A 12,966-nucleotide genomic window follows, 5' to 3' on the forward strand; every position below is an offset into this window, starting at 1 on the left:
AGTCTGCAAATTTACAGAAAGAACTTCGACATCTAAAGGAATCGAAGGGAAAAATTACTACATATTAAGTTACTTTATCTATTTGTTTAATAATTTGTTGTTAAGACTATTAAAAGCTTAATGTTTTACCATTTTTTTTTTGCCCAAGAGTGCACATCTGTATTTGTATATAACCATATTAGGGGTTAAACCAGCAGCTCCCACTGCAGGTGCTACAGCTCCAGTTTGCTAATTGTAACTGAATCTCATACGGTAGTACTGATGTAACGATGTAGCGGTTGCATTCAGACGTCTGCACGGTGCCGACGTGTAACAGCAGCGCAAGATCTTAATTTACTTAGTTATCATTCATTTATAGCATATTGACTGTCATGATTACATCATATTTAAGACAGAAGTATTCACCAGTTTTTATTTTATCACTAGCAAGTCACCTTGGTTGGCTCAGTGTAGCAAATAAATAATAAATAAGAGACAAAAGTAAGAAATTAAGATTTTAGAAAAACTTTATTTTGCACCAAGGCCAAATAGTGTGTGTGTGTGTGTGTGTGTGTGTGTGTGTGTGTAGAGTTTGGCATCAGACAGTGTATCCATAATCATTTCATGTAATAACTTTCTGTTAGGAAGCTTTTAAAGGTGGACGTCTGGTTCCTATCACCACCACTATGAACATTCTGACTCTCGTTTCATTGTTGTAGGGGTAACTGAGAGGAACAAACTCTCAAAACTAGAAATGCGGTGGGAAACTGGTCACTCTGCACTCACCTATGACGGTCACAGTGGTTGTAGCTTTTAATTTGGGAGGATCAGACTCCGCTTGACACGTCCAGACTCCGCTGTGCTGGGAGGAGATGTTCGTCACGCTCAGTGAGTTCTTGGGCTGCGCGCTGTAAGTTTCACTGCTGGGTGAGATCCACCTTACAGAGGGGGCAGTCACACCAGCCTCCGTCTGACAGGACAGAGAGAGATCATCACCGGCCAGGAGGGTCAGAGCAGAGGGCATGTACACTGAGAGAGAGAGAGAGAGAGAGAGAGAGAGAGAAAAAGAGAGATGGAGAGAGAGAGATACTTCAGTATAAATATAAAATTTGCAATTTCTGCATCATTAAATGGTCGTTCAGAGTGGTTTGGTGTGAAACTTTACTAAGTCAGAACTGTCCACAGTGGTGGTGATAGGAACCAGACGTCCACCTCTAAAAGCTCCCTCACAGAAAGTTAGTACATGAAATGGTTATGAATTCACTGTCTGATGTCTGAGACACTGAGGCATATATATTATATAATAGTTGTGGACCAAAGCATTTTGTCAAATCCAGTCATGGTGGAGGGATACATGCCAGACGTTGTGAGGGAAAATAGCACCCCAGGGGAAATTCATTTTTTCTGACTTATGGCTATTTTCCCATCATCAACATTCCATATAAAGCTCAGAAGACTCGTGTAGGTTCTCTGGTGGTTTTGGATAGGAAATACAATGGCTATATCTGTGTTGTAGTCATGGCGACCCCTGGTTCCTATCACCACCACTGTAAAGAAATCTGAGTCTCTACAATCAACCATTTCACACCAAACCACTCTGAATGTTTACATCTGAGACACTGAATGCAGGTGTTTTGGTGCACTTTCAGCTGATATAGTGATCAGTTGTGTTCACTAAAACTTACAGATGCATTGCTGGACCATCAAAGTCACTGTAGAATGAAATTTTTCAAGTTCACTAAGAACAATAATAATAATAATAATATAAATACTGCCCTTAAAAGGCATCAGAGTTGATTTCATGAACAACAGGAAGTGCTCGCTAGAGATGCGCAGTGGTGACAACGAAATCCTTCATGCTCTGCTGTACCGTTTTAGGCCACAAGGTGGCGGACGATGACTTTAGATCAACCAGCATGCTTCACTCTTTCAAACCGTTGTTGTCATATCACTGTAAAATCTCTATAATATCTAGTCTGTATTTGTGAGGGTTGCTGGCACTGTTGTGTGTAATTATACACTAATCACTAATCTGACTGCTTTGGCTAGCATTACTGAATTCTGATTGGTTAGCAGTACTGAGACTGAGTGCTGATTGGTTGGCATTACTGCTACTGAGTTCTGATTGGTCAAGCATTACTGCTACTGAGTGCTGATTGGTTAAGCATTACTGCTACTGAGTGCTGACTGTTTGGCATTACTGCTACTGAGTGTCGATTGTTTGGCATTACTGCTACTGAGTGCTGACTGGTTGACATTACTGCTACTGAGTGCTGATTGGTTGGCATCACTGCTACTGAGTGCTAATTGGTTGGCATTACTGCTACTGAGTGCTGATTGGTTGGCATTACTGTTACTGAGTACTGATTGTTTGGCATTACTGCTACTGAGTGCTGTATAGGAAACCAACTCAACCGAGAGCGCCCTCTAGCATTTGACAAACCCGGAAGACATTATTAAGTGGCAGTTCTCCTCCTGGTGGGCAAAGCAAAGTTAGTTTGGGACCCTTGGTTTACACAATGTAAAGGGCAGCTGTCATTTTCATATGGTGTAAAAACAACACAAAAGAGGGAAATTATAAGGTTTTCTTATAACGCTATATAAGTGACGATGTGTATAGTCTTAGTTTATTAATATACAAACAGAGACGGTCGTTTGTCTCGGGTCTTACCACGGTACAGTCTAAACTCCTTCTCAATCTTGCTTTTGTAATCTTGCTCTACACATTTAAAGAATCCACTGCGAGCAAAGTCGGTCTCCTGAACAGGATTAATGACGAGGGAGGAATCTTTTGAAAGAAACACTCGCTTCTCAAACTCCTCCGGTGCCTCTGAAAGAAAAAATCAGAAAGACCTTCAGTTTTCTCAGCTGGAGCTGCTGCTGTCAGAAATGTAATGCACAATAACGGCATGCAGAAATGCCACTAGCGCCCTCTACTGTACCATTTTTGGGAGAATCTTGTTTGGGGTGCTTCCAAATCAATAAGTCTTCTTGATTAGAAAAGAAGAACCATTTCACATATACACTCTCCTTTTCTAGGTGGCCCTTGTAGGGAAGAGTTATTGAGCCCCCCACCTGTGCGAAAAACACCTCTGAGTTTCCTGAAAAAGAAATCATCACATGGATCATCTCAGGGCCTTAATTTACTTCATTTGCTTACATTTTGCAATAAGTAGTATTTTCTATTATGAATACCAGAATGACAGTGGGCATATGTGCATTTGGAATGGGGTGTAGTACAGCCTGTTTCAGTAGTTTCAGGGTATTTTTAAAACATACCAAAAATGTTTAAAATCCACTGATGCAAAATATGTCACCCCACAGTCAAATCACATGTTTTGTTAATTTTCTTTATAGGTATATAGGAATTTATTATGCTGCAAACTACTTTTTTACTGAACCACTCATATTTCTTTATAATACCAAACATCAACTGCAGTTTAAAGTGTACACAGTCACTGGAATTATAATTTGTAATTATATAATTTGAAAGGATGCAGTTATCACTGGGGTTTTATATTACACACTATCATTATAGAAATACTTTGGTGAAAAATCTAATTTACAGCTTTCCCTGAACTCCAGATATGGTCAATCAGCAAAGACATGTTTGGTCTCCAAATTTTGCATCTTGCCTTTAAAACTGGAGCTCTGAGGCAAATGTTGCTAACACTAGAAGTCAATAGTCACCCAAATCGTTTTGGTAAATAGGTCCCTGAAACCTCTCCAACCTGCTTAATCCACAGATCCAAGTGTTTATTAAGGTGTGGTTTGGACACAGTATGACTTACTGTGGACTATAAAATGAACAAAACTTCGCCATGTAGCTGAACACCGGGTCAGCCATTTTAGACTACAGGTGTTGTTCTGAATTCCAGAATCCTTTCACATGTACGCCTGTTACAATAACATGTGGATTAGCAATTTTTTGGCAAACATTTGAATAGATTTGACATTTAAATGCATTATTTTACAACAAAAATAAGCAAGAATATACATAACAGCAGTAAATGCCAGATTTCCAAGTCATTGTTGTGCCAATGTTATATTAATTTAAATCCACCAGGGGGTGCTCAGCATAAATTATCAACCCCAAAAGCACACAGTGTTGTTTAAATTGGCTGTTTGCTGGGTTCAGCTACACTGTGAATTTTGATTTTTTTTATAGCTCATAGTAAGTCATACTGAGTCCTAAATCACATCAACAAGTCTGCACAACCTTAATGAACATCTGGATGCAGTTTGAAGGAGTTGAGAGAGGTTTTATGTCTGTATTAACAGAAAAGATTTGGGTGATTATTGAATTATAGCGTTTCAAGTGTTTGATAGCTTCATATGGAATGCTACACATGGATGCTCATGCCAGCAAAAATTCCTTGTGAAGAGCACTGAGTTGGTAATTTCTTATAGTATATTACAAATCCAATTCCAAAACAAAACTGTTTGTACAGTTTTTAAGATTTAAGATGTTGTTAACTATTCAGAAAACATTTTAAAAGAGGTAATGTAATCATGTTTAGTTATAAAAGAAGCATCAAGGAAAGGCTGAGTCCTTTATAAGCAAGAATGGGACAAGGGTCGTTTCTGACGAAAAAGGCAAATAGACCAACTGCTTGCAAGGATATTAGGTATTTCACCATCTATGTTGAATAAAATTATCAACAGATTTAGGGATTCTGGAAAAATCTTGTAAAAAGCAAGGCCACAAACCACAAATCAATGCTTGTGATCTTTGAAAACGTCAGATGGCACTGCATTAAAAACCAGCCTGTTTCTGTGATGAATATCACCACATGGGCTCAGGAATACTTGGCAAACCACTGGAAATAAACAGTGTCTGTCGATGCATCCACAAATGCGTGTTAAGACTGCAGTATGCACTGTGGAAGTCATATATCAACAGTGTCCAGAAACACTGCCGACTTCTCTGGGCTCAAGCTCATCTGAAATAGACTGATGCTCAGTGGAAGTGTGTGTTGTGTCAAGTCAACCTTTCAGATTGTTTATAGTAATAATGGACACTGTGTTCTCTGGGCCAAAGAAGAAGAGGTTAGGGTCTGTCATGTTATGGGGGGTGTTACGTGTTCAGTCCCCAGATGATTTCTAAGTGTTGTTAAAAGGAAAGATGACGTAGCACAGTGGTAAACAGGCTCCTGTCCCAACTTTTTGGAATGTGCAAATTTAGAATGAGTATATATTTACAAAAAACAATGAATTTGTTTAGATAAAACATTAAATATTGTGTTATTGTATCTTTTTCAATTTAATACAGGTCAAACAGAATTTACTAATCAATGCTTTCTGTTCTTGTTGCCATTTAAGATGAATATTATTTGTGCGTTTCTATGTTTTGGGGCTATGAAATGACTACACAGCTAGTCTAAATTTCCAGAGCTAACATTAAATGTCATATTGTGCTAATGATGGAGTGATTCTGGAGAAATCTTACCTGCAGCTGAGGAAGGTGGAGGCAGCAGGAGTAACAGCGCCCATAAGAACAGCATTCTGTCCCTGAGCTGAGAGAGTGAGAAGAGAAGAGAAACATTCTCACTCACTCATTATCTAAGCTAGGGCTACCATGGGGCGGGGAGGAGATGGGGGTGCTGGAGTCTATCCCAGCATTCATTGAGCGGAAGGCATGTCCAGTTGGCCAGACTGCATGTCTTTGGACGGTGGGAGGAAACCCAAACAGACACAGGGAGAACATGCACACTCCACACAGAAAGGACCCCAGTCGCCTGGCCGGGGAATCGAACCCAGGCCCTTCTTGCTGTGAGGCGACAGTGCTACCCACCACATGTGAGGACATCAAGTTGATGCTAATTGAATGTACATATACTTACATTAAAAGACTGTAATTACCCAAACGTTAAAACAGGTCAATCAAGTCAAATAAAACAGAAAGAATGATGTCCACACAGAAAATCTCAGGGGAAGCAAAAGGACCCAGAACCTCTTTTTGAGGAACAGTCTTTGGTGCTTCTTAAAAGGCCCAAATCTTATGTCATACATTTTTCTTTTACTTTTTTCAGCTTATGATATTTGTGTGGATTTATGTTTCAAAAACAGTCATAATACGTTTTTTATGACCCCTTTTCACCCCCTCTACATAAGTTAGCTTATCATATATGGAACACAATCTTTAATGCACAGTTACTTTCTATTTGCTAACATACTAGGGGGGGAAAGTACATAAAATGTGGAATAGAGAAGTTATGACACATGTTATACGTTATACTCAGCAAAAACATAGAAGTTTGTTGTGGGAAAAAGGCATTTTTAAGCGTGTTCTCTGAATTTTCGCTTCCACAAAACATGTCATTTGACTAGGGGCACACAAACTTTCGCATATGACAGTGTATCAGTAACAAAACAACCGGTTTTCACTTCGTCAAAAAGTGTCATTTCAACAAGGGTGCATAAACGCTTGAGTATGACTGTGTATGTAAATTAGCTCTGTTCTAATTGGCCGCCCTGTGTTGTGCCTCATTCACAATGCAGTCTGGGCTGAAACCCTTCTTATAAAGTTAATATAAAGAGTGTGGAATTTATGTAAATGCATTGGTTTTCATGAATTTCACGACACCATTGCAGCTTAGTTTCCATGTGTGGACTGTATAGGAGAGGTGGTTAACCGAATGTTTTGAAACTTTAACAATGTTTACATCATATATTAAACTCTTTTAGGTTTAAAAAAGTGAGGAAAGATGACTTTCTATGATGAAGCCTTTTAAGAGTGGTGCTTCTTATTAATGACTACAGTGCTTAATCATCAAAGTTGCGTAAAATAAGCACATAACGAGCGGAAAATCGAGTGCAATCAGCCTCGGTGCGTGAAATCAAGCGCCAGCCAACCTCATTTACATATCATTTACATGAATTACCATAATTCAGGATGTTTGAGTAGGAAGCTAATGAAAGTAATCTATTTCTGTACCATATCAATTGCCATGTACACAAAGTATTACTGTTATTTTTGATTTGATAATAGTTACACGCAAATCAAGATTTTTTCAGGTTGTTAAACTGTTACACTCAAATTTACACACTCCTACCAGACGTGAGTTTGATTGTACAGACACGCCAAAGATGAAACTGGTGAGGGAAAAAAAATTGTCAGTGAAATGATGTGCGCTGATTTTACCAATCGTGTGCCAACTTTGATAAATAAGGGCCAACTTTCGCTCATTGTACTTCTCCAGTGTGGGCAGATGGACAAAACTTTAAAAGAACAGTTTTGGTAAAATATGAAGTTTCAAATTTCTTATATAGTAACATATTTCAAACATTTATTCGTGGAATTCAGCAGGTGCCCACTGACTTCTATTACAAGCGATATTTGAGTCAACACATTTTCTGTTCGTTACTAAATACCGAGAGTCATATTGCAGTTACTGCCTGTGGTAATTAATGTTACAGTGTAGATGCATCAGGTGAAGATTATTTTGTCAGTTACAAGAGTTTTCCTTTAAGCCCCTGATATGAGATATAATGTGTAATACAGTAAAGCGGAAGGAAGGGGCTTGTGGTGGGCCTTGATTTTTTTTTTTGTTTAAGAGATTGAGTGAAGAGAGTGAGAGACTGTAGAAGCCTTGTGGTGGGCTTTGGTTTTCAGACACAAAGGGAAGAGGGGCGCCATGCGGGGGACTTCAAAGAGAGAGAGCAGAAGAGAAAGAGAGAGAGAGCGAGTGGCGGAGAGGTGGGGCTGTGGTGGGCTGAGATTGTGCCGGGACTAGATTTCTATCCCTCTCTTCTTAACCTCCTCTCCTCCTCCTCCCTCCCACACGCCCCCCTCTTCCTCCCCTGTTCCACGAAAGACGGATCTCTCCACGCTCGCGAGGGGAGAAAAAAAACGCACCACACGGCTCTGGGCGAAGCCGGGAGTGCGGCGCACAGCGCGCTGTGGTCTCTGTGTGGAGCTTTTTTCTGCAAATCTCTTCTTTCTCATCCTCTAAAGTGACTGAATTTACATTCGCATTGGAGAAGGCCTCAAATCTCACAAGTCTGGAGCTGTTATTGTTGCTTTGGTGCGATATTTAAATGTACAGTACTGTAAATACAAAGTAATTACAAAGGAAGTCCACCAATTTTTCAAAATTTCAGCATAATCCAATGGTCAAGATGTGAAGTCATTCAGAGTGGTTTGGTGTGAAACGCTCTGTTCTAGGGAAACTTAGCCGGTCAGAATTGTTCACAGTGGTGGTGATGGGAACCAGACATCCACCTCTAAAAGCTCCCTCACGGAAGGTTATTACATGAAATGGTTATGAATTCACTGCCCACCATCTAAGACATGGTTTTTCATAGTTTTGACCTAAAGCATACTTTTAAAATTCATTTATTCATGCTGGAGGGGTACTTCCAGGGCATTATAGGGCCAACGAAATTACTTTTTTTCAGATTTACCACCATTTTACCATCATAAATATTGCACATAAAACTCAGAAGGCATGTGTTGGTTCACTGGTGGTTTAAATAAAATGTCTATATTAGTGTTGTAGTCATGGCGACCCCTGGTTCCCATCACCACCACTGTAAAGAAATCTGAGTCTCTACAATCAACCATTTCACACCAAACCACTCTGAATGACTCTGTTTACATCTCAACCACTGAATTGTGCAGAAATTCTGAAAATCGGTGGAGTTATCCTTCTTTTACTGTTCTATGGTTACTACAACCACACAATATGTGACTGCACATAGTGGGTTCCAAAAGTCTAAGTGCACATTCAAAGTGTGCTATTGTTTTCTTTTAGACCAGGAGGTTTTAAAATGCTGAAAAAAAGTTTTGAGAAGCAGAAATATCCAAGATTCTGAACCATTTAATCTCACTGTTAGAATTCACACCCATGACCATGTTAAGGCCTTTGTACAAAAAGGTCACATTGTTTTTGTGTCTTATCTGTTCCATTGAAGACATAAGACTCAACAACAACTTGGCTTTTCTGGTTAAATTAAACCAGCAGCTTACTGTTACTCTGATAGATACGTCACAGTAATGAGTGCATGACGTGTATGGACAGCTTCCTCCACTGACGCTGGTGTTTATTACTCTCAGGTGGATTTAATCTGAAGTTCATGCAGCTCGAATGCTTGCGGTTACTAACCCCTCAAATTCTCAGGCTTATTACATAATAAGGCTTATTATTCAGTAACTGCACTGACTTCAGTGCAAACTGGCTGAACCATTCTTAGGCTATAGGCATGTGTAATAAAACTTTGGGCCGATGGGTCCTGGTTATGTAGGGGTTTAAAGCAAAATGGGACATACTGTACACTAAGAAATTCTGAAGATTTTACATTTGACTCATTCTTATGCTGATAATAATATTTGTAACAAGAAACTTTAGAAAAGATAAAAAAAAAAATGAAGCATCTTCACAAGTGGTCTCAGCCTTTCCCACCCTGCTGTGTATATATACAGTACCAGTTTGGGCACACGTAGTTGAATATGCTGTTTTCATAACCTTCATTTCTAAGATGAGTTGGTGCCTGTGCATGAATTATTTCTAAAGAAATTTTCATTTTCAATTCAAATTTACACTCCTATGCAAAAGGCTGTACACCTTTGAGTCAAATTACAGGCTTTGTTGATTTTCTAAGCGAAGTCGACACTTTATCCACAGAGAGTAAATATAAAAATGTTGTTTTTCTGCGGATTTAACTGCCAAGTTTAACATATTGGGAAAAAAACATACAATTTAAAGTGTGCCATAACTTTTGCACAGGCCACATTTTATGTTTTACTTTTTTCCCAAATACTGTTCAGTAAATAAACAGTGGTTGTGCACTAAAACATGCCAAAGTGTGTTCTCTGAGGATGTGTAAACTTGCACGTCATATGATTGGGGGGGCACAAACTTTTGCATATGACTGTATACACGGAAAACTGTTTTTTTTTATCACACAATATCATTAAACGAAAAAGTTTGGTGAAGAATCAAATTTCTAGAATTTTCCAGAAATACTGATGTGGTCCGTCAGCCAAGACATGTTTGGAGTCCAGATTTTGCATCTTGAGTTTACAACTGGAGCTATGAGGCTAATGCTGCTAACACTAGAAGTCAATAGTCACCCAAATTGTTTTTTGTAAATACAAACCCCAAAACTTTTTTTTTCCCCAACATGTTAAATTAAGCAGATAAACAGTGATAAATAAAAGAATTTTAAAAAGTTACATAGTTTTGATGACACTGTCAGTTTTATTCTAAAATGCGGAAAATAGTACAAAATAAAAAACTCACTGTGCTTTGCAGTGTCCATACACAACAATATAATAGTATAATAATATAAAATATAAGTAATAGAACAATTTTGACCTTAGTTTACATAAAAACAGTAGTATATAAATGTTATAAATGTCCACTTTATTCCTTTTTTATAATTATTTTTTATAAACCTTTTCAAATGGACATTAAAATCATCTGTAAAGATGCTGCTGTTCTCCACTTTACAACCTGCGCATCAAAAATCTAAAGCCTTGCTTGTTGACCGTTTCTGCATAGCTAGCCGCTTGAAAATATGCGATAGTGGGCTTCATATGAATGAGGCGTCATCCTCATTATACCACAATATAATTTCGGAGTATAAGCAGATGCCATCAGTGCTTCCAGACAGCGGTGTAGCGTCATCTGGAAGGGTGTGTATACTCCGTATGCTCTAAGTCTTACAGTCTTAATGTAGACCTTTTTCTTGAGGAGCGTGTAAATGTGCTACAGCCAATACAACTATGAACACAACTACAACTGCAATCATTCATGTACAGTTTCATGCACTGTTAAAAAAATATCTGTAAACAACAGTAAACAGTCCCACAGCAGGGGTGCCAGACAAAACCTGTTAACAGTAAAAGTATGTTTTCTTTTACTGTAATTCAACTAGTAATTCTGATTGATTCTGTAATTATTATGGTAAATTACAGTCATTGAAATAAACGCAAATATCTCCAAAACAAAATAGATAATTTGACTTCATTGAATTTACTTCATTGAATTTACATTCTATTTCTGTAAATTAACAGAAGTGTTAAAATACAGTATATGCACATGCATTTTTCTCCAAAAAAAACAGATACTGACCAAGTTTTTTTAATTAACTTTACAGTACTTTAACAGTGAAAATCCTTCTTTTTTTAAAAAAATTTGAGGATGATACTAGTTATGTGCTGGATATCAAAACTGATTGCGCATCAAATAACATGCTTTACTGATATTTACATTTCTAGTTGTATCCAAAATAAGGCTGGTAAAATTATGTTTTGTTGATTTTTGTATAAGTTTGTACCATCTACAGGGAACAAACTTCAATATGGCATTTTTTTGCGCATTTTAATGTACAATTTTAACATAGTTTAACATATTGGGGAAAAAATAGAACACAGAATATAAAGTGTCATAACTTTTGCGCAGGCCACATTGTATGTTTTATTTTTTCTCAACATGCACAGCTCAGAAATATTTGTGTATTAAAATGGGTGGCAGTGTGTTCTCTGTAGAGGATGTGTTGATTTATTTTCACTTAGAAAATCAACAACAATCAACAGGGGTGCTGTACAACTTCACGGATTTAGGCAAACAACTCATCTAGAGCGACTTTTTTAAATCGCAGTACAGATGTACGTGATGTAGCGTTAGGAGTCCAGCGCGAGGAATCTTCGTGTGGTGTGCCTGCCTGAGCGGGGAATCGAACCCCAGTCTGCTGCTAATCGATCTTACTCTACTGCTATGCTGTATGAAATCAAGTTTTCTCTGTCATTTTACAGCATGACGACTAGGAGAAAACATGAAAACGTCCCCAACGCGTGAAGCGCTGGTTATTTGGCTCGCTACTGGACGAGCATGAGGCTTTTGTTTTTATAATTAAGCATAAAATCGTAAAACCCAAACATATCTCACTATTTTTGGGTATTTACATTGTAAACCATTCCCAGAGGTGTGTATACATGTAATACCCAAGTATACACAGATCTACAGTGATAATTTTAGAAGACTGAACAACCTGTAAACAACAACAATCAGGGGATTGTAACTACAGTCGTGTGCAAAAGTTTTAGCACCCGTGGTCAAATGTCTTGTTGATATATTTGTGTAAGTGAAAATAAGTGAACACATCCTCCTCAGAGTTCACACTTCTGCCCATTTTAGTGCACTATTGCTGGCTATTTGTTTAATTTTTAACATATTAGTGAAACAAATAATATATAAAATGTGGCCTGTGCAAAAGTTATGGCACATTTTATTTATTTATGTATTCATTTATTTTCAGTATGTTAACCCCCACAAAACCTTGGAGTATTACATACTAAGCCTTATTATTCAGTAACTACAGGGACTTCAGTGCAAACTGGTTGAGCTATTCTTAGGTAATAGAAGTGTGTAATGAGACTTTGGGCCTACAGGTGGACCCTGGATGTTTGAGGGGTTAAGCTCTTTAAATATTTAGAAACTGTGAACTAAAATTTGCAGGAAAAGGACATATTTAAGTTCCCGTTAGAGAATGTGTTCACTTATTTTCACTTTGAGAGTTAACGAAGCAATGCATTTAATATACGACATACATGACTCTATATAAAGTACACAGTAACAAGTAGCCGATTGGATGTCAGCTTGTTATGACATCATCTTATTACCAGCGTTGATTTTTTAAAACATCATTGTACTCAAAGTTTTACATGTCATGTATCGTTAATATATCTTCAAGTATTGTGATATTTTTGCTATATCGCCCACCATTTTTTCAAGCAATGCACCACTTGTAGAAAAGAAAAGCAGCAAATTAAGAGCCAACAAAGAGCGAGAAAGATGAAGCAGAAGAAAGTGCAAAGACGAAGAAGAAAAAAGGATAGATGTAGAGATAGCGAGAGCAGGAGGCTGCACCTGAGGCGCTAACCCAGAAAGACAGATGATCAGGGCTGTGGTCAGAGCGGAGGTTAAACAGAAAACTCAGATGCAGAGGAGCAGTAGGAAGAGCAGATTGAGGGCATGTGTA

General features: G+C 38.1%; 1 protein-coding gene across 1 annotated transcript in view; it reads right to left on the bottom strand.

The window, feature by feature from the left end:
• cd4-1 (CD4-1 molecule) overlaps positions 1-12,966 on the bottom strand; it is a 40,991-nt gene that overhangs the window by 5,053 nt on the left and 22,972 nt on the right. Inside the window, exons 4-7 of the mRNA XM_036595140.1 lie at positions 5,429-5,495; positions 2,922-3,080; positions 2,651-2,809; positions 766-1,008 (exon numbers count right to left, since the gene is read on the bottom strand). Coding sequence (XP_036451033.1) covers positions 766-1,008; positions 2,651-2,809; positions 2,922-3,080; positions 5,429-5,483 — 616 coding nt within the window. The 5' untranslated portion in view covers positions 5,484-5,495. The remainder of the gene's footprint in view (positions 1-765; positions 1,009-2,650; positions 2,810-2,921; positions 3,081-5,428; positions 5,496-12,966) is intronic.

Source organism: Colossoma macropomum, unplaced genomic scaffold (genome assembly GCF_904425465.1).
Source record: "Colossoma macropomum unplaced genomic scaffold, Colossoma_macropomum, whole genome shotgun sequence".
Taxonomy (NCBI): domain Eukaryota; kingdom Metazoa; phylum Chordata; class Actinopteri; order Characiformes; family Serrasalmidae; genus Colossoma; species Colossoma macropomum.